Source organism: Lissotriton vulgaris, chromosome 3_1 (genome assembly GCF_964263255.1).
Source record: "Lissotriton vulgaris chromosome 3_1, aLisVul1.2, whole genome shotgun sequence".
NCBI classification, from domain to species: domain Eukaryota; kingdom Metazoa; phylum Chordata; class Amphibia; order Caudata; family Salamandridae; genus Lissotriton; species Lissotriton vulgaris.
In genome coordinates, this window is record NC_141689.1 from 1212973685 (window position 1) to 1212997105 (window position 23421).

The following is a 23421-nucleotide window of genomic DNA, read 5'->3' on the forward strand; positions in this document are numbered from 1 at the left end:
TACCCAAAAACTAAAAACTGACCCTGAACCCCAAAAATCCCCCTTTACCCAAAAACTAAAAACTGACCCTGAACCCCAAAAATACCCCTTTACCCAAAAACCCAAAACTGACCCTGAACCCTAAAAATACCCCTTTACCCCAAACATATAACATTTAAAATATAATTATATACTTACCAATACTTACGTTGTAATGGTATGCGTTGTAAAGGTACCTGCGTTGTAAAAACATTTGTTGTAAATACATGCGTTGTAAAAGTTTTTGCGATGTAAAAGTTGCGTTGTAATAGTATCTCGTTGTAAAAGTTGCGTTGTAAGTGATGTTTCCCCACCATGGTAAACACAGAAACTACCATTGAAAGTTGATAGGGTAAAAATCTGAATCAAAAGGAAGAAGCAACCGGCCAAGATTATCTAGAGTCACCAAAATGGTTGGACTAGCCATGATTGTTTTTTTTCTGATAAATGCACACATCCCTGGTGGTTAGCGTTTGTAAGCAGGTATTAGCTCTAGAGTTGTCATAGTTATCATCGTAACAGATGGAGCAATCAAATGAACCATAACTGATGTAATGAGTCGTTCTCATTTTCACTGTTCTTGGTCCAGCATTGTTTAATCTTTGAAACAAGTTAATGCTACTGGCAGAATCAACCAGGTAGCAGACCCTGCTGTACAATAAGTTGTGTGCGTGTTCAAGACCATGTTTCACATCCCTTCGCAGCCTGTATGAATGTGGAGGCAATGTTACCTGCTAGAGCTGTGTGGACAGAGTGATCCTGCGCGCAAAGGTGGCTCTGTCTGCTCTGTGATGATGGAATGGAGCAGCAAGTCCAAATCAAGGAGCAGCCTAGTTGAGATGCGGACATCACACAAAACAATAATTTTGAGCTGCTACAGAAATACATTGGGTGGAGAAAGGGCAAACGTGTGGCACACTGGGCTTGGGCTGCAATGCATGCATTTAGCATGACAGTGGGTGACAATCAATCTCCTGAAGTCCGGACTGGGCTTCAAGCTGCTAATGAGCCCCTTGTGGACATTAGGGCAGCTCAGCTATCTGGTCACATCATTCACTCCTATTCAGTGCAGCACCAGATGACTGGGCCCAGAGGACGGCAATCTGGTCTGACCATGCCTTCTGTACAGCAATTGGAGTGGAGCTGAGGCCCGGCCAGGCCAGGCGCGATCACCTCCCACAGAGTCCGATCTGTACCCCACTCAGAGATTTTCACTGCAATGAAACAGGGGAGTCCCCCCATGTGTGTAAAATCCTATTATAGTATGATGCCTCTACTCCAGATCCTTGGGCCCTCTCATGTTACCCGTCGTAGCACTGACCCTAGGCCCAATCAGGGATTTTCACCCAGCCTATGGGATTCTGCCCTGGGTTCTTTGTGACTCAGCAGATTTGAGATTGGAAGCCAGTGCCAGGGTCTTGCAGATTTGATGTGTTTTGTTTATTTATTTTAAACTAGCTGTACCCGGCAACCCGTTGCTGTGGCTCAGTCTGGTTAAATGGAAGAAAAAGAAAAGAGTAAGCACACGTTTCTAAGATGTTTAATTTCGCAATGCTTGTGGGTATACAATATGTTTTTGTGACTATTGTCTGTTTGCTTCCCTTGAAGTTGTTGCGCAGCAAGCAAATCGATAGGGTCTGTTCGGCCTTTCGATTAAAAACACGCGCGAATTGTACATGACCGTATTCAAATCCAACGTTGTGTATATATAAACACGCGCTAATGTTGCAAAGTGAACAGACTCCTCCCCCATCATCCACCCACTTCCCGGTCTGCCATCATGACACCAACTATCCATCCTAATCTATGTAGACTATTGTCTCTATGCTTCCTTTCTTAATGTTACAAAGTGAACCAATTCCTCCCCCCTCTCTCCACCCACTTCCCGGTCTGCCATCCTGACACCAACTATCCATCCTAATATATGTAGACTATTGTCTCTATGCGTCCCTTGTATTTGCTGCGCAGCAACCAAATCAATAGGGTCTGTTCGGCCTTTCAATTTAAAACATGCGCGTTTTAGACACGTGCGTATTCCAATCCAACGTTGTTCATATATAAACACGCGCTGATATTGCAAAGTGAACCAACTCCTCCTCCTTCCCTCCACCCACTTCCCGGTCTGCCATCCTGACACCAACTGTACATCCTAATATATGTAGACTATTGTCTCTATGCGTCCTTTCTTAATGTTGCAAAGTGAACCAACTCCTCCCCCTCCCTTCACCCACTTCTCGGTCTGCCATCCTGACACCAACTGTCCATCCTCATATAGGTAGACTATTGTCTCTATGCGTCCATTGTAGTTGTTGCGCAGCAACCCAATCAATAGGGTCTGTTCGGCCTTTAGATTAAAAACACGCACGTATTTGACACGCGCGTGCTCGAATCCAACGTTGTGAATATAAAAACACATGCTTATTTGAATTCAACGTTGTGTCAAAATTTCAAATCAATCGTTGAAGAACTTTCATAGATTTAAGATTTTTATCAAACGCACATTGACATTTTTATGTGTCTGTTTGTGCTTTTGATTAAAAACGCGCGTATTCGACGCACGCATATTCAAATCCACCGTTGTGTATATAAAACCATGCACATTTTCGAATGCAACGTTGTGTCAAAATTTCAAAGCAATTGGTGAAGAACTTTCAGAGATTTGAGATTCTGAACAAACGAACAGTTACATTTTTGTTTATAAAGATAGATTAAAAACTCCAGCAGTTACATTGGTGTGGCTATAACTTCAAACACCCCTAATTATACTTTAGCATACCCCTAAGTTCCAGGGTGGATTGTTTACCATGTTTCTCATTAGACAGATCCATAAATGTGTTACTTGTTTCAAGATTGGTTTGTTGGGTTTCGAATGTTAATTAGCTGTTGCTGGACTTGCTTGTAAACCTGCTTGACCAGTTAGTCTGCTACATGAGGCGTATATATTATAAATGTAGTGAGGCTCAAGTCTCAGAGCTCAGCACACAACGAAAAGTAGTAGAATGGAGTCTACGGACAGAAGCACGAAAAACCTTCACGATGAGTTTGACCCCGAAGACTATTTGAAAGCCTACTATCTTTTTGATCCTAAGGCACCTTTGAAAGACGACTATTTGAAAAAGCTGTTAATAAAGCTGCACGGTATATTCTCTTCAGGTAAGATGCTTTTACCAACTTTGAAATGTAAACCCATGTTCACATACTTGATACATTTATGCGGTCATTTGTTGCCAGCATTAATGGAAATACCAATGCAGTGGCCGTATCATGGAGAGCTGCTCCCCAAATATTACAGACAGCACAAGTCAAAAAAGTGAGCAGAGTTTGCCTGTCTCTGTTGCCGACTTGGACCGTCTAAAGATCTGAATTATATGTATGAACTTCATACACCTTAAATGCAATAAAATTTGCATGCAACTCTGAGCCAGTGTGGAACTTCATGATATGGCCCCATGATGGGTTTTGTTTGAAATATTTCCAAATCTTCAAAGAAATACTATAGCCCCCTTCCAGAGGCTATACTTTTTATTATGTATGCTCCTCCATACCATTGTCTCCAATGGAGCTTCAAAATGTCCAGTGCCCTAGCATCAGTTTAAGATAATGTGGAAGTTAGACAGATTTATCAACACTTTGCATTGCTCCTATGTCACAAAAAGCTACAGAAAGTGGCGCAAAGTCTTGATAAAGCATATACTTACTTTAGCTATTTGTTTACTTTCGGATACCTTCCCAGCACCAAAAACGTTTGCACTAGCAAGTTGTCCCTTAAGTAAGACAAATATAAATGTACGTACGCTCCTTTGCGCTATTATGCATCAAGGGCCTTTTCAATGTGTTTTACTGCGTGTTCCAACGCTAATATCTATATCGCTTCCTTAAAACGAGCTAAAGAAGAGATATTTTTCATTTCTCTAAATATTCACATTCAGTGTGTGAATGTGCATTAATGTGCATTCTGTCTGCTCTTGCTTGGCAATTTGTGGCTGGGGGCTTTAGTGGCACACGGCTAATTGATTAGGTTTAAGTAGCTCACTCTGGGACAACATGTATCTCAGGGGTATGGATTCACGAATGTATTCACTCAAAAATTCATCCCATCATGCAAGCCTATATCAATTGTTTGCAACTATGGCAGATTTAAACAAATATGACATGTTTTTCTTGCAGGTAATGCCGGGTATGCCCTCACCCCCTAAAGCCTGACCCCATTCTGATATTCAACCACACAAACTTAATACAGCACACACATGTAAGCAAGCCATCAAGGAACACACTTTTCTCATCCCTAAGTTCTGCTTCAGATATTTTGAGGATAAAGGTGGGGGGGCTCTAGTATTCCAAGAAGAAGCATTCAAGATCATTCATCCCATTGCGTGTCACACAACATCATTCAGTAGGCAGAAATGTAAACCGTACCCTTGAACTGCAGCTCCATCTAGGGTCCAGGGGTAAGACACAGAACAGAGGTCAGGGTCTGCAGGTGCCTTCTGGTGGCCTCACATTTCACTTGAGCTGCTGGTTTTGTTGCTGCATCACAGGGATTCCCCAGTGTTAAATCAGTGGCTAAAGGTGGACTATGCCACCATCCACATATGTCATCCTGAGACCTGTGCTGGTAGTTCATGCTTGACTGCTTCAATTGCAGATTGGCAAAGGATGATTTGCATATGACTTACACCTGTTTGACGTGTCAGGGTGGGAAAAATGTATGGACCAGATTCCTGGCCAGAGTAATTACCAGTGACTGAGATTAATTCAAGCATTCCAACATCATGTTTTTGTTTTGCTTCATGCTATGCCCTAAGTGTGATGGGTATGCCCAGACATGGTTCCCATGGTCAGTGTACATAGTACTCAAGCTGGACCCTACTGAATTACTTTTTTTAGTTTTCTTTTGCAAATTGTAGAAACCGGCACATTTGTAAAATAAAAATCTAAATTTGTGTAGATGGCATATTCATATGTCTCACATGAGTAACTTGAAGCAAGAGACTTTTTCTTTACCTGTCTGGTGGCTTGACAGAGAGCACCTATTTGGAAGCCTGGTAGAAGCCTGCTAGTGCCAGTACCTTTCCCTCGCCGCCACAGCATCTGGGATCCGGGCGCGGCCGCAGAGCAGGGGAAAACTACATCTCCCAGGGTCCTCGGCATCAGGAAGCCGACTCTGACCACGCCCACAATGCGCCTGGTGGCGCTTTAAACTCCGAGATTCCTCCGGTGGAACGGGGAAACTTTTTCTTTACCTGTCTGGTGGCTTGACAGAGAGCACCTATTTGGAAGCCTGGTAGAAGCATGCTAGTGCCAGTATCTTTCCCTCGCCGCCGCCGCAGTATCTGGGATCCGAGCGCGGCCGCAGAGCAGGGGAAAACTACATCTCCCGGGGTCCTCGACATCAGGAAGCCGACCCTGACCACGCCCACAACGCGCCTGGTGGCGCTTTAGACTCCGAGAGTCCTCACGTGTCGCGGGACGCGCGCGGGCGAAGCCCGGGAGAAGCCTGGGACAAGCGCAGGACCGTTTGTGTCCGTTAGTGGCTGAGTGAGGCTGGGCCGGGCCACCCCTCTTGGGTTAGCGAACTTATGTTTTCGTAGCCTGATATTATTAATGGGTTTTATTAATAGTAATAATTAGCGCAAAAAAAAGTGTTTTTTAACAATATAGTGATCGTTGTGCATAGGATATAGAGTGTTTACTCCTTGTACTTTTTAATGCGTAATATATAGTGTTGCATCTGTTGGCATCCATTGATAGCACAGCATGTGTGTCCACAATACTTACCCTTGTACCCCTAGTGGCAAAAATGGGGAGGAATAACCCTGTAATACCTGCACCTGCCCCAAAACCAAAATCGGTCTCAAATCCTCCGCTAGCCAGCTTGACAGCAATTGACCACATGCTGCAGAAAACGATCGGGTGGTGGCAGATGCCATAGAAAGCACAGAACCCCGCCTCTCACTCCCAGCTGGTTCTCTTCCCCCCTTGCCCTCTACCAATATATCGATGTTCACCATTAATTCCCAGGACTTGATATTGGCGCCATCTTTTGTTGTTCTTCCAGGGGCCCATCATACTCCAACCACTCAGGATATTGCTCCTATGATGGGCAATGCATCCCCTGAGTTTCTTCCCTTATCCACAAGGCTATCACTGACCCCCTCTACCTTCCTAAATGAGGTCATTCCCGGTCCACCTCTCCAGGTAGCGGATGCTACAGATAATGGGTGCTGTGACATGCCACTAAGTTCAAACTCGGTTTCTGATTCATGGCTGAGGGTAAATAGTGACAGCCCGCGAGTCACAATCAGAGGGCAGAAGGCTAGGTATAAGACAAAACAAATTAATAGGGAAGGCCTAACTGTAAAAAATGCTAAGGGGGATGCAAGTGGCAACAAACAGAAGAGAGTGCTTTCTAAGCACAATGCAACAAAGGGGAAGAATGCTAATATTAATGCATCTGACACTGTATCTGCTCCAACCAATGATAGAGGCTCACCAGCTTATGCATGCTTTTGGGAAAGAATGGAGACTCTTTTTGAGAATCCCCCTAACATTCCAGCAATCAGTGGACCAACTAGTGGTAATCCTGCCCCGTCACCTATTACCTACCCAGACCCAATGCGCCCCTCAAGTTCTGTAAAAGAAATTCTACTTATTGCCCATATTGAGCATATTGTGAAGTCCCTGGTATTGCCTGTACTTGAGAGGGTAAATGTCTTGGCAGAAAGATTGGATCGCTTTGAACAAGGGACCCTAGATAATTTCTTCTCTTTAAAGGCTTTAATTAAACTACACTCTAAAAATAGCCATGAAATAGCTGATCAGAAGCAAATTCCATCAGTAGTCCCCTTACAAACGGGTGAACACGTATCTTCAAATCAAAAAGTGACTTCTGGGCCCCAGAGCGGAACTAATTCCCCGGCGACAGCCACTATAACCCATAATGGCAGCAAATCTATAAACCAACCACTGACCAAAGGGGATAAGGGAGCTTGTCACAGAGTACATATTCAGAGCCAGAAAGGCGAGCATACCGGTAGTAACGTAGCAAGGCAGGGTAAGGATCAATCTAACCCACCCCATAAGCCTGATCTGGCAGGTATTGCTGATACCAGTTCTATTCATATCAGCTTGCCTCCTGCTTGTATGCCCTATGTAGTTGTTCTGACGGGAGTTCCACGGCTTGCGCCGGGTAAATCGGAATCATATAGTGAACTTAAAAATAAAACTACGTACTGGCTAAACAACAATAGACCTCTTCCAAGGCAACTTGATGGTCAGGTCCTTTTTGTAAGAAGAGTTAGCTGGGTGGGCAGCAGGGCTACGGATATTCCAGGTGATTGCATACTTCTCAATTTCAGGGATGTGTGAGTTGTAAGGTCCATATGACTGGGATATTTCCATTTACAGTCTGCACAATAGCAACAAAGGCAGAGCAATGGAAACCTAATGGGGGGAGGGTTCACAGGTGACTTCCATACTCACACAAATTATGTCTTTGGTAGATGTTTAGATTGCCGTGGTTTTGATGATGGGTATTGATGTAGCGATTATTTACTTGCCAATCCTGTGCCTGTCCTCGATGATAGCAAAAGGCCCAATAGGTAGCAGACCCCAACTAAACTTCACGGGATTTCCCTCACCCCCTCCAATCTTGCTCTTCCTGATCCAACCAAATTGGGGGAACGTCTAGGGGTAGTATTCCCAAACCCAGTGAACAACTGCTGGAGCATCGTGGGGGAGGCATCAGCCAACAAGCCTAAGTCTGGGATCGCTCTGATTAACGATCAGGATATCCAGGTTTGTTCCATAGCTACTTGTGAGACCCCAGCAGATCAACCTATTAATCTGAGCAACGTCCCTTTGTCGCATGTTTCCATTCCCCTGTGTCTGGCAACGGAGACTGTAGTAGCGCAATCCAATCTGTTTAGTGTGCCACCACATTGTTCCCAGGAGCGAGCAATGACTGATACAACGATAAGGATCATTAGCTGGAACATAGCAGGCATTTCAAGGAAGCTAGATCTTCCAGATTGGAACACCCTGGTGGAGTCGTATATGATCTGTATCTTCCAGGAGACTTGGAGTCTAGAACCAAACCATAGAGTTGGCTACACTACATATTTTGTACTCGCCGTACCCTCAACATCTGGGAAGGGTCGCCCTTCAGGTGGGCTCCAAATTTGGGTGAGCATTTCCCTGGAATGTAGCATTATACAAAAGCAATGCAATTCACCAGACATCTTAAGGATCTCACTGAGAGGCCCCCACAGGGGGAGGTCTCTCGATATATTCAATATATATGCCAGGGGCACTAAAGGTGGCTCCTTATCTCCTACAGTAACAATGCTTGAAAGCGAACTTAGAGATTGCCAGGATGGCATGCATGTCCTGGTCGCAGGGGACTTTAATTGCATTCGAGCCCCTTGCAGCCAATGACATCTTAGATCTTGCTGAGGACGATGCTAGCAGGGGTATACCAACTCTAGCAATTCAGCCAATAAAAAGATGGGCGCAACGGGCCATCCAGCTGAATGTTCTGACTATGGAGTTTGGTTTAAGAGCAGCAAACGGTAGAACTATCTCAGATTCTTTCGGGGCTTATACATCCTCCTTGACCTTAGGCTTTGGCAATTTGTGCAGGATATGGCAATATTACCAACTGTAGACAGTGATCACAACTTGCTTTCTCTGAGCTTGAACCCCCTGTGGCCAAGCGAAAATGGCCCAGCTGTACTAAGCAAAGTAAAGTCTACTGCAGAAGTTTTCCCATCAAATTGCGGAAGGCGCCTTAAGTGGAGCAAAGTTGCCCTGGACGCAGAGAAAGTTCAGACTATAGGGCCATTGCTGGTAGCCTCACAAGGCGAACTGGATACGATTTCTTTAGATCACTGTGACCCCTCAAGGGCAACGGCAGTATTTCAGGATATCACTGAAAAGGTGGCCAGTGATGGGAGGGAAGCGGGTCGCTTCTGGAACACCATAAGAGCTAGGAATAGTCCTGATAGCGATCTCATCATGTGTAACATTACTGGCCAAGCATGGTTCGATCACTTCTCAAAACTGTATACGTGCCAGCTAGGAGCTGCTAATGATTTCGCTCCATGCAAACTTCATACATCCTCAGGAGATACCACTACATATCCGTTTACAATCAAGGAAGTAGAATACGCGATTAGTCGCATTGTGCCTCAAAAGGCGGCTGGCCCGGATTGCATCCCCGGGGACCTGACAAAATGGGTGAAGCTTATCCACACTTTACTCATCACCATCGATAAAGGTGCCGCCATTCCTGAATCGTGGAAGGGGGCTGAGGTCGTCCCTATTTCTAAAAAGGGGCGTAGGGACGACCCTTCCAATTAACGGCCAATAAGCTTAATAGATTCCGCCCAGAAAGTTGTTGGAAAGGTGGTACTTGAGAGAATCCTCCAATGGGCTAAAGAAAATGAGATCCTCTCAGATTTTCAAGCGGGATTCAGGGCTGCCATCGGGACAATAGAGCAGGCATTTAGATTACTGTTAATCTATTGGAAAGTGGTTGTTATAGGCAAAGGCAGTCTTTACCTTGCATTTATTGATCTTTGACCTTGTGCCTCAGGAATGCCTTTGAGGGGTGTTGTCCGATATGGGGATTACTTCTAATATTTTGTCAATCCTAGTGAGGCTTCACAAAGGAAACTATGCCCAAGTGAGGTGGGGCACTGAGGGTCAGAAAACTAATAGAATCCCAGTGGAGAGAGGTGTCCGCCAGGGATGTGTTCTTTCTCCCTCACTTTTCTCACTATATGTGAATGGTGTGGTTGAGCACTTGCAGGAAAAAACATCTGATGTGCTATGCCTGGCAGGCGAGCGTATTCCTTTCCTCTTATTCGCTGATGACACTCTTTTAATATCTAAGACCCCAGTGGGCCTCCAGAGCCTCCTAGACTATTTTCAGGCCTTCTGCACCCAACAAGGGCTTGTAATTAACACAGGCAAAACAAAGTATTTGGTGTTGAACCCCCCCGAAAAAACGTGGGCGACCCCCAGTATTAAACCTTGTATCTTTGGAAAGGGTCACTGTATTTCATTACCTCGGCATACGTATTTCGGATACCATGCAGTGGACCCCACATCTATGTAAAATGTTATTAAGCCATAAGAGGGTAACGGGAGCGCTCCTTAATGAACAGCGCTATTCCTCAACTAGACCCATTGCCCCTGTCATCGATATATACAAATCAAAGGGAGTCAGCTCTGCCCTTTATGGGGCAGAATTGTTGGGTACTTCTAATATAGACCATTTAGCAAAGTCTGAAAATAAGTTCCTAAGGGAACTTATGTCACTCCCGCAGAGTACCCCAATGATACCCTTGCTACTTTATCTAGGTTGTCATTCTATTAATGATCTGGCAAAAGTCCGGCCGTTGCTGCTTTGGGCCCGGCTGTGGCTGGCGAGTGCCGGAATTGGCAAAGTATGCAGAAGGGTTAGCAGAGGTAATGTCGATTGGGGGATGGCACAAAATAAATTGGCTAAAAGATGTGAAATTCCTACTTGGTGAATTGGGCCTTAATGAAGCCTGGGCAAGCAGATCTTCTCCCCCGAAGGCAACCCTAAAGTCCCTCTACTGGAGATGGGTCGCAAGCAGAACTGCCACTGACCCAACCCTTGGCAGACTAACTGAAGAGTTCCTAAGGTTTAAGGATGTGGCATTTCGAGAACCCTATCTTGATATTGTTTGGAAATCTGCTGATACTGTTTTGTATTTTAGATTTAGGGTCGGGGCTCTTCCTGTACGCGTCTTAACTGCTCGCTGGAAAGCCCCGTCCCAGACAACACCATTTTGCCCTATCTGCATAACAAGAACAGAATCTGTTGCCCACTTCCTGTTTGCCTGTCCCGCTTATGCGTCGCCAAGAAAATGCTGGCTCAAACGAATCTGTCGGCTGATGGGCACTAGACACCATATTGAGGCACTGCGTATCTTGATGTCTGACACACGGTCACTTTATGTTTGTGGTCTTTCAAAGTTTTTATCATGGGCATGGTCCATTAGAACGAAAAGGCTTAAACAAAATGTTTCATTTGAAATTTGAAAGAATATGGATTAATTGTGATCTTAACTTGTAAACCGTGATTTCAATTTGCCCCTGATTTTCATTTTGGTGAAAATGGCCTATCAAATTTTTCTTTTAAATGTGTAAATGTATTTTATAAATGTGATGCTTTTAAGATATGTTTTTATCGAATAAAGCCTTATACTACTGAGTAACTTGAAGCAAATTATGTTGATCTATCATATTACTCTTTCTCCAAGGACGTGTGAAAGGAAATCTTCTACTAGATATAGGCTGCGGACCAATCATCTATCAGCATTTATCTGCTTGCGAGGCCTTCACAGAGATCATTGTATCAGACTACTGTGCAGCCAATCTGCGCTACCTTGAGAGAACCCTGAACAATGAACCAGGAACTAAAGACTGGACTCCATTCATCAAGTTTGTCTGTGAACTAGAAGGCAAAAGGTAAGAGCTAAATAATACTGATTTATGTTTTAATGACTTATGTATTTATTTAGTACTTGTATCTATCACTCAAGCGCCTGTGTGTACTCACTTTACAGTACAACCATAATAAGTGCCTTTCAAATGGTAGAACAGAGTTTGAAAGCACTTTCTATGGCTGTTGAACAGAATAGTGCCCATGAAGGAAACTCCAGTTAGCGGCGACATCACAACTCACTCCGCCCACACCCAAATTCACCGCTCCTCGGAAGCATTTGCCCGTCCCACTAACAGAGAAACTCGAATCTCGACACCTCTCACCCACTACTCGCTGAACGCCTGCTGGGAGCACCCCTCCCACTCTCCAGAACACAGAGTTGTCCCCTCTCACAAAATGCCGCCTGCCACGGCGACCCACACCGACCCGTCCTCTTCGAACCATGTAATTCTTCACGGCTTAAACTCCTTCTCGAGTAATTTCCCCCCTGGCCTCTCATCCAAAGCAAAGAAGAATTTCAAACAGAAACGGATCAGGCAACATCCAGAATCCCTTTTCACAGATATCTTTCACTGATCCACCAAAGGAAAGATAAAAATGTACTTTATCTTCCACACTGATAGACAAGAAGCTTGGAAATCCATCTTTCGATCGCAGCTAAACATCTCCAGAATCTCCAACACCTCACATAGATGCAAATTGTCAATTTCACTCCCAGACCACGCAAGGTGTTCAAGCAACATCATGGTTACCATATACTACAATGGCACAGTCCTAATACAAGCCAACAATGACAATCTAGAGTCCTTTGATGCCCTCTTCCCTGCTCTCCGGAATGCACCATCTTGTGCACCCCCTCTTCACCTGACCCCTCACCCTCGCCAGAATAAAAATACCCACCCTCTTAACCCACCTACTGCCCTGGTACCCTCTAGACACCACTTGTTCCTCTCGCTATGTGACACCCCGCACACCTCCCTCTGGAAGAACACAGCCCCTCCACGTACCTCACCCGGCTCCCACGACTCCCACCTCGGCGGGACTCCTCATAAACCTTAAATGCACACCTCTGTGTGACAACATCCCCATAGCCACCAAGAAAAATAGGACCCCCCTCCTCCTACCGCAAGCTCTCCCCACCTCCAGACACACAACAGTCCAACATTCCCGAACAACCCCACTTACCTCCAAGCACACAACGGGCTGACACTCCTGAAAAACCCCACGTACCCCCGCTACACAATGTCACCCCAGAGAGTACAGGTCCTCCATACCGCCTGACCACCCTGAAGTAAACCAGTCTCCCTCACTGCACACCTCTCATCCCCATCAGTCACCTGCCGGCTCCGTCCACCAACAACCACCGTCCGTCCACTCACCCCAGCCCACTCAAAACAACCCGAACAACCAGTACACTAAGCACACAGGAATCAAAGCACCAATGCACCAAAAAAACACTAGCCAAACTGCAATCAAGGCCCCGCCCGAACCCAACGCGTCAACATAACCAAACCAAGGCAGCCAAACTCTCTGAGGCTCCCTCAACCAAGACCCTTCTCAGGCAACACAGACACCAATATGCTCTCCAACACCTCGAGAATCACCCCCCTCAGGGCCAACACATCCCCTCAAAACCAATCCCAAAAGCCCAACGAATATGAGACGGAGCAGAGGCTCTCCCTCCTGGAAACCCAGATAACAACCATAACCCGGGGTTTAATAGAAATAATAGCCAACCTCGCGGCCCACAAACATCAACGTACCCACTCCTACACCACCAGCGCACAACAGAGTGCTCACAGAGTCGCCCCTCAGATAGGGCTCACAATCCCCCTGCACAGGACTTCTCAGAGACCCAAAAGAATTAGTGAGCCTCTGTCCGAGGGTGAGGTGGCAGTCCTCGCCTACCTGAATGAAAAGCTCAGGACCATCACCCTACAATCCAACATACAGGTGATCACCGGGCTAGGAAGAAGACAAGACTCACCAAAGTCACCTAGACTGCCGACCACCCGCACGATCTTCCCTAGGGCCCCCCTTAATAAGACTTCTATAACAGAGACGACTCACACAAAATGCTTGCTTATTAACTGCAGATCAGCCATCAAATATTCCACCGAACTAGCAGAATCCATTTTCACCCCTGGCGTTAACATAGCATTCATCACCGAAACCTGGCTCAAGGACTCCTCCCTACCTCTCCTGGACAATCTCATCCCCCAGGCTTCTTAATCACCCGCAAAGACAGAAAAGGCCAGAAAGGAGGAGGAATAGCAATCATCCACAGAGACAATATCTCCATGGCGGAGGCAGACTCCACCAACTAAAACAGCTTTGAATGCCTAACTGTCACCATTGGTACAAGCTACAAGGAATCTGCCACCATTGGTACAAGCAACAAAGAATCACTAACCTGTCACGGGGCGTGGCTTAGCACGTGATATAGACGTACGTGCCTGGGCTGAGCTCCGAGTGAAGCTCCCCTACCACGGGCCCTTTTTCCGGCATTTCTCACTGTAGCTGGCCCAAACTCGCACCGAGTGTGCCCGGGAGCCTGATCCGCCGCCTGAGAGACTTTGGAGAAGATCGGCGATACTGACCCTCCGACCGGCAGAGGCCCCAGCAGTTACCCGGCCGGGGCCCACTTCCGGCCGGCAGCTCCGTCTACTCGAGCCCGGGGATCCGGCCCTTCGAGGTAGGCCGCACCGCGCACACCCACCCCTGGGCTACACGGGGTCAGGACAGGACCGCACCGCAGCGTCTGGTGCCTCAAGCGACCCCACTGCCCGGGAGCCCCTGCATTTGGTGGCGGAGGCGGCAGCCTCGGCCACTCAGGCTTGGAGCATCGGCCCGCTTAGCCGGCAGTACCAGAGACACCCCGCTGGGCCACACGGTGCTCAGGAAAGAGCCGCACCGCACCGATTGGGGCCTCCATTGACCCTGCTGCCCGAGAGCCCTTGCAATAGACAGTGGAGGCGACGCACTCGAGCGCACTGGATCCCTGTCCCCTCTCTACCCTGGGGTGATTTCCAGCCAGCGTCGGACCTGGCTCATACCTGGGGACCTGGCCTACACTTCGCAACGGCCGCAGCCACACCCGAGCAGCCCTGCTGGAAGGCGATTCCGCCGTACTTACGGTGGCGCAGTGCACGCCGGGGATGCTGAACTTGACTACGCGGGTGCGGATCCCGTGCAAACCCGCACGTAGCGCCCCGTGATTCACCCCACGCCGAGGGACACGTCGCCCTGCACCACAATTGAAGTTGTCCGGTGCCACCCGGACAGATTGATCCTCCCAAACCCGGAGGAACGAGGGCGGCCAGGGAGGCCACGTGGCCTGGATAGACCAGTCTACACGCGGTCCTACCAGGAGGAGAGTCACCGTGCGCCATTTGAAGCGACTTCCAGTGGCGTACAGGCGCTCCTACACCGGCTGTGATGCAACCTTTGCACCCTCCCTGGGCGGTGTCGCTGAGCGGGATCCCGGGTGCCCTGGCGGAATAGCGATCTCCTCACCAGTTATACAACGTCCGGAGTGGGCGACGCGGAGTGCCGGACCTCGTGACTAACACGCCCAAGACCCTGCGGTGCTGGTTGTGGAGGCCTGCCGTCCCGGCTGCCTTGCAGTACTGACCAGTCCCATGTCAGGAGGGACTAGAGCGAGGTCCGGAACCGGAGGGGCACTAAACAAGGGGAAGATGGTGAAGAACTTCGAGGCTGACCAGACTGCCTCCAAACTGGACACCATGCTGGCGGCCATGGAGCGATTGGAAGAATCCATGCAGTTGACCCGTACATCACTGGAGACCAAGATAGACAAGGTGGCAGTGGACTTGACGCACCTCAGGGCGGACCACAAGAAACTTTCCGAACGCACCTCAGTCCTGGAACAGACTATGGCGGAGGCCTCGCCCAAGTTGGTACAGACGGATAAGCACATACGTGACCTCCTCAATTGAGTGGAGTTCCTTGAGGACAGGGCGGAGGATGCGGAAGGACGAGCCCGGAGGAACAATGTACGCATAGTGGGCCTGCCGGAGCGCTGGGAGCGGAGGGAAGCGGCGGAACATATGGAGGACTGGCTCCGAGAACTGTTACCGGAGGGCACACTGTCACCACACTTTGTGGTGGAGAGGGCGCACCGGGTGCCGTCCCGTCCGCCCCCGGAGGGCTCCAACCCCAGACCAATGCTTATGCGAGTGCTGAACTACCGCGACCGGGACACCATCCTGCGCGAAACCAGGAAACAATCAGACATTAAAGTGGACAATGCAAAGGTAATGTTCTTCCCCGACTACACGGTACAAGTCCAGCGGCAGCGCCACTCGTTCATGGCAGTGAAGCAGAAACTCAGGCGTTTGGCTCTCAAGTACTCGTTACTATTCCCGGCACGCCTCCGGGTGGTAGCACAAGATAAGACACATTTCTTTGACACTCCTGAGGCAGCTGCGGCCTGGCTAGATTCTGGAGTCGATACGGGTCGTGGGACCGCACTGCCAGAGCCGCGCGGAAACCGCGGCGCCCGCAGGCGGAGGCACCGGCGTCCCTCGCCAGCCGGGTCGTCCACCGCGGATACAGAGATGGGCCCCACGCCAGAACAAATACAAAGCGAACAGCAAGAAGCCCTCCGGATGGCAGCCGAGCTCAGTGGATCACAGTCGCCTATCCTGATCTCCAACGCCAGCCCCAGATCACGCGGGAGCGAGGATGACGAATACTTGTACGGACTGCCAGATGAACAGGTTACAGAGGGCCTACCGGATGTCACACCCCAAACGGCGGACCTGATAGCGTAGTGAGCTCCCTCACTCTGTTCTTGGGCGGACCACAGCGGTTGGCGACACGTAGGAGGCAGTGCACTACATTGGAAGACCCACCTGGAGAACCCACCGGGGCTTCTGAAGACCTCGGACGACACAATCGGCACTGTCCTCAGGGCCCGTGCCCTGCCTCCGTCCCCCCTACCCTGGTGAACCCTGAGCTGCTCCCATTGCCAGGAGGGGGGTCGGAGTTGCGCTATCTGCGGTACGTCAGAGACATTGTGTTGAAGGGGTGGCCGGACCCCTAGAGGTGAGTGTCCCCCGGGGGGTGAAGGGGGGGGCCTCCGGAGCAGAGTATCCCGGTTCTGGGACGGTGGGCACTTTGGCCCTGGATGTGAACACTGACATTGACTTCTGATGGCCTTAGGCTCACAGCCCGTGGAGGGGAGACACCACAGCTCTCTTAGCCTGGTGAACTATCATACATTGCTTGTGTTGCGTACTCTGTCACCCCCCCATTGAACTCACAGATTAATTGTGCTCATTAGAGCGTATGGGCGACGACACATTTTGTTGTTGCCCTTTTGGCATTATGGTTCTGTTAATATTCTTTTTGAGACTAGTGTCGGCACTGACATGTCACAGTTTATGCCCCTGTGTCGGTGTGGGATGGCGGGCTGGAATCCTGGTCATTGGTTTCTGCTGTTGTGCTTGTGTGGCCGGGGCGGGTTGGGGGATGGGGGGTGTGCGGGTAATTGGGAGATGTGGGAACTGTGATGACTACGGTTAAATTTTGTACCTGGAATGTCAGGGGCATGTACACACCCTCACGTAGATATCAGGTGTACTCCTATCTTAGAAGACATCAAGTACAGGTCGCATTGTTGCAGGAGACCCACCTGACAGCCGCGGAGGTCGCCACACTTCGCCGTAGATGGAGAGGGCAGGTATATGCCACGAGCTTCCCACCGTTTGCACGAGGGACCCTGATCTGGGTGCGGCCGGGGGTTCCATTTGCACTGACCCATAGCAACATTGACGCAGAGGGGCGTTATGTCTTCATACAGGGCAGACTAGACGGGCAACAGATAGCTATAGCCTCCATCTACGCGCCAAATGTCGAACAGGGGAGGTTCCTGGCGAGACTGTCGACGGTGATTGCACCTTGGTCTGATGTGCCACTATTGTTAGGTGGCGATTATAACAGCGTACTAGATGTCTCCCTCGATCGCTCGTCTCCTCCGGCGGCTGTCGCCCCAGCTTAAGCAACCTCCAGGGCCCTTCTTGATTGGGCGGCGCAGTGGAACCTGCAGGATGCTTGGCGAGTCAGGAACCTTAACGCCCGGGTATACTCCTACTTCTCTGGGGCCCACTCATTGCACGTCAGATTAGACAGGTATATGATGTCCCGTGACTTGATTCCTTACGTAACAGACACCGACTACCTGGGGCGGACACACTCAGATCACAGCCCACACACTTTGGATTACGGGTGGAAGCGCCCACGCCCGCCTGTGCCCACATGGCGACTGCAGCCGGATCTCTTACTTGATACTCCATTCCGGGAGGAGATGTCCAGGAGGATAATACAATACTTCGAGGACAATGGCGACTCTGCCTCGTCCTCGAAAATTGAGTGGGACGCCTTTAAGACAGTGACCCGAGGGAGCTGTCTCGGTGTGCAGGCAGGCCTGCGCGGACAGGTGGAGCGGGATCTGATGAAAGCGGAAGCGGCTTTGCTAGACAAAGAGCGGGAAGCGGTAGAGGGCGATGACTCCCGATTGATTACAGCCAGGACAGATCACGCCCTTTTGATGGAGAGGCTGAAGAACCTTAATTTTGCGGCACACTCTGCACGCACCCACAACACAGGTGACAAGCCAGGCAGACTCCTGTCATGGCTGATACGTCAAGATACTCAATCTGCGTCGGTGCTGTCGATCCGTACGACTCAGGGCGCTGAAGTCTTCACCCAAAAACTGATACATGAGGCGTTCACAACACATTACAGGTCCTTGTACAGCTCACGACTGAGAGCCACCGAGGTGGAGATCGCAGATTACCTAGCGACAATGCAGCTACCAGCGGCCACTCGCGACAAACAGGCGGAGCTGGGAGCGGAGCTTACTAGTGAGGAGCTACGAGAGGTGATTTTTTCCCTCTCTAATGGCAAGGTGCCGGGCCCGGACAGGCTCCCGGCCGAATTTTACAAGGCCTATTCCTTGATACTAATACCGGAACTGTTAAGAGTGTACAAGGCGGCATTTGAAGATGCTGAACTTCCGGCGTCTCTGAACGAGGACAATGTGATCTCCCTGCTGAAACCAGGCAGGGAAGCGTGTGAGCTAGGATCGTACAGGCCGTTAGCGCTCCTTAATACAGACTACAAGATCTTGGCGGCGACGTTAGCTCAGAGGCTTGCGCCCCTAGTTCCCGCACTGGTGCACTCTGACCAGAACGGCTTTGTGCCCACCCGCAGCACGTCTTACAACATACGTCGCTTCTTTAGAGTCCAACGCTATGCGATCTCCAACTGGCCATGCTCAGGGTGTATAATACTTGATCTAGAAAAGGCGTTTGATTCGGTGGAGTGGCCCTTTCTGCTCCAGGTGCTCGAAAAGTATGAGCTGGGCGACGCCTATATTCAGATGGTGGAGCTCCTCTACCAAGCGCCCGAGGTGCGAGTCCGGACTGGGCGGCTATTTTCTGACAGAATGAGGATCGGGAGAGGCACCAGACAGGGATGTCCCCTCTCTCCCCTGATATTCGCGCTCGTGATGGAGCCGTTGGCAGAACTGCTCCGGACCTCCGGAGCCGCCTGGGGCATCCTATTGGCAGATGGAACACACTCTGTGTCTCTGTATGCCGATGACTTGCTGTTATATGTCAGGGACCTCACCCGCATACCTGCGGCACTCACAGACATTTTTCGGGTGTTCGGGGATATGTCAGGGCTCCGCGTCAACTGGTCAAAATCAGGGGTCTATGCGTTCAGTGACACTATGCCACAATGTGAAGTGCGAATGATGGGCGAGGAGCTTCGATGGCACCCGACGGTATTCCGGTACTTGGGGATCCTTATATATCGAGACCCCGTTGATCTCCTAGAGGGCAACCTAGTGAGAGCCATCTCCTCGCTGTCGGCCCAGGTCACGTTCTGGAACTCCCTCCCACTGAATGTGCCGGCTCGAGTGGCGCTGACAAAGATGATAATGCTCCCCAGGCTCCTCTACTTTTATGCTAACCTTCCGGTGTATGTACTGACGCGCATATTCAAGGGATTGGAAGCCCTCACCAGACGCCTGATCTGGAATAAAGGTCGCCCCCGGGTGGCATTGAGGACCCTCTATGCGGCTACGGAATCTGGAGGCCTGGCGGTTCCCAATCAGGAACTATATTACCTAGCGGCCCGGCTACAGTGGGTTGCCTATTGGCTTAGTGGCAGGAACCTGATGGACACGGCCATGGAAGACACTACCCTGACCCCAACTCAGGTGCTAACGCTCTTCCACCCCCTGACGCGGGGCCGGCCTCCCGACCAGATCCATTTAGATGTCGCAAGACAGTGCTTTGTGCGAAGCCTCAGACTTACTAAAAGCACGGTGCCATATGCCCCTAACCTGCCGCTGCTGGGGACCCCCTGGGGGAGTGGCGTGATTTCCTCATCCGTGCTACGCAGTTGGACTGCGGCGGACCTGGACAGTCTAGGTGACCTGTATAGTGACGGGGAGCTACTGTCCTTCGAGACTCTGACCGCCGACACGGATCTGCCGGCGGGACAGTTTCTGACACACGCCAGGCTTTTCCGAGTGCTGACGGAGACATGGGGAGATCTGACTCAGGAGCCGACCACATATATGCTCATACAGTACCTACATGTGATGGGCGATGGTTCCCATCTGGTGCACTGGCTGGCACAGGCGCTGCAATATCATACTCAGTTCTCCTCCCAACGACTGAGAGAGAAATGGACGGCCGACCGGGGTAGAGAATGGTCAGATAAACAATGGGCCGCAGTACTGGCTGGCACAAGGAACATTCCTCGTAATGCGAGATTTAAGATCATCCAATATTACATAATACACCGCGCGTATTTGTCCCCGGACAAGCTAAATCGCTACTTTGGCCTCGCCTCTTCAGCATGTCCCAGGTGCGGACTCCTGAACTCGGATCTGCTACACGCACTCTGGAGTTGCTCTCACCTTACCATGTACTGGTCGGCGGTCACTGACACATTAGCGGCAGCCACGGGCGACCCCCTTCCCAAGACGTGGGAGGTATGCCTACTGGGACTCTACAAGAGGACCAAGCAGAACAAACTACAGGCACGTTTCTGGGACCTGGGGCTCATTACGGCCAAGCGGCTCATCACGAAACGCTGGAAGAATAATGCCCCCCCGTGACCTGTGGACTGGCGTCACTCATTTGCCAACTGGGCTAGCGCAGAGAGCGTGACATTACACAGAGAAGAGACGGCGGGACTCCGACTGTACCCAATTGCCCAAGAGTGGGACACTACCCTGACTGCATACCATCAGGCTTGTACCCAGGCTGGTATCACATGACCGCTTCGTTACGGAGCGGTGATAGACCCGTCATCCCCCGCCCCGACGTGCCGCTCCCCCCCCCCCTGGCCGCTGGGGTAACGCCCAACAAAGTCTGCTTGCTATTATTCCTTCCTACCGCCACATGGCCGCAGCAATCCTCAATCCACGACCATTCCCGCCCCCACACTGTCCATATACAGCGTCACATGCACCATTAGTGTCACTGATACACTGCAGTACACGCTAACACTAGTCCGATTGTTGTTGATGTGTTTTTCCTCCTATTTCCGTTATTTCCCTATTATTTCTCTTGCTTGGCAGTTGGCTTGTTTCTGCTGTGCTCACGATGATGTTGATCTCCCCCGCCCCATTTACCCTCTCTTCACTGTTTATTAAATACTGCCATGATCACACGACTATAGCCCTGTGTCCCTTGTGGTAACGTGGGATGTGATTCCTGTCTTTATCATCATCCGTGCCGACCAAGGAACACAGCCTAGAATAACCGCTGTTGACTATCATGACCACTTTGGCCCTTCTGCAGTGACATACGCTGCAGGCACTGCAACCTAAGATTTCTCCTGGAACTGAGAATTGCGGACTAATGCATCTTCCCTGGCTACTGTTTATTTTCACCTATATACGACTGAAATGTCGAAAATGTTACTGACTGGGTAATGATTGTCGTTTATAAGACATTGTATGATCTATTGGCTTGTTACTTGTGAAATTAAATAAAAACTGGGACCGTTGGTCTCAAAAAAAAAAAATCACTGTCACCTGTCACCTTATCTACCATGCCCCAGGCAACTCAACTGCTTTTACTGAACACCTGTCCGACCTGATTACCCACTGCTCACTTCAAGATACGAACAACCTAATTCTAGGCGACCTCAAACTTCACTGGAATGACGTTAACAATCCACCAGTACACAACCTGAATGACCTACTTCTCAAAAACCTCTGGCAACACTGCACAGAAGAGACCCACTACAAAGGATTAATCCTTGATGCCAGTATCTCCAAACAAGACTTAGTGACGATAACTCACACCCTACCCATAAACTGATCTGACCACCATTTAATCCTCTTTCACCTCACCCAACCAGTTACCCTACAACCACCCATCTGCGTACAGCCCAAATGGACCAGAAACCTCACCCGGTCAACATGACTGACTTGAAGGAAAAAGTCAATGCAAAACTCAGCATCCCCACGGACCGTCTGACCACGACAAAACTCACGGACCACTACAACACATCCATGGCAGCCACTCTAGATCAGATGGCCTCCCTGAAACTAAAAAAAACAAAAAAAAAAACAGAAACATACCATCCAGATCAATACGGACGTGAAAGGATGAAAGGAGACAACTTAGAGCCACAGAAAGACTCTGGAGAAAGAACCCCTCCACAGACCTACTTGAACAACTCAAAGCAGCTAGAAGAAAATACAAAAAACACATCCATAATGTTAAATCCAAATTCCGATCACAGCTGCCTACTGATTCTCCTAGACCTGTCGGCTGCCTTCGACACGGTTGATCACCAGCTCCTCATCACGGCCCCGCAAGAAAGGGTTGGCGCAGATGAAACGGTCCTCCATTGGTTCACTGCCTTCCTACAAAACAAATTGCAAAGGATAATGTAATGTAATGTAAGTAAAGCTTTATTCGATTTTCATATAAAATCATAAAAGCACAACAAATACATCAATTGAAAATTCATAGTCTTAGTTAATACAAAGATGCTTACTTATGGACATTCAATTAAAAGCAGGTGTAAAAGACAACCGGATAAAAAATTTCTAGTGTTATAAATTTAAAGTGCAATATCTTCAAACAACAACCGTGAACATCGTGGAACCAAAAAGAGGAATGTTTTACCACATGGATTTACGATACTTTATAACGGTTCTTAAAAAACATGAAACAGCGAAGATCACGTGCTCATCTTCTAATCTTAACAGTTTTGAAAAAGCTGGCCTGCAATTTCTTAAGCCCCATCGTTTTAGTAAAGATTTCAAATATTATTTTCTGGGGTTAGAATAAAATGTGCAAAAGAATATTATATGCATATTAGATTGCACTGCGATGCTATCGCATGGACAGATCAGCTTAGTGGTTGACCAGTTGTTCATGTCAGGTAAAGTTACCATACGATAAAAAATCCCAAGACGTAGGCGGGACAAAAGCATTCGGTGATACGGACTAGGATCGACATTCAGGTAAGTTTGCAAGCCTTCATTGGGGGTAATTTCCTGGAAGTTTAAGATGGTATATTTATGTTTTTCGGAATTCCATCTCGCAGTTTCCAGGTGGATGGTTATTATTTTTTTGAGAGCTGATCTTGAAACACCCTCCATGGATCTCGGGTTCTCATAATATTCTGGATGACCTGTTTCAGTAAGTAATGATCTTACATATGATAACCATCTAAAATTCGCGACCCCATCTAGGGCTAAGCAATCTTCTAGAAGGTCCCTGTTGAAACTGGCTTCATGTGTTGTCCACACCTTGTGCCACAAAAGAATAGAAGACATTTTAATGATGTCGCTAAGATGTTTAACTCCTGTCTCGATGTGCGTCATAAATGAGGATGTGGTTTTAGGTACTCCC

The 23421-nt window shown here is 49.0% G+C and overlaps 1 protein-coding gene across 1 annotated transcript in view; it reads left to right on the plus strand.

Moving 5' to 3' along the window:
* Positions 1–2999: 2999 nt before the first annotated feature.
* LOC147727663 (nicotinamide N-methyltransferase-like) overlaps positions 3000–23421 on the plus strand; it is a 42978-nt gene continuing 22556 nt past the window's right edge. Inside the window, exons 1-2 of the mRNA XM_086961673.1 lie at positions 3000–3171; positions 11313–11520. Of these exons, the coding sequence (XP_086817799.1) occupies positions 3018–3171; positions 11313–11520 (362 nt within the window). The 5' untranslated portion in view covers positions 3000–3017. The remainder of the gene's footprint in view (positions 3172–11312; positions 11521–23421) is intronic.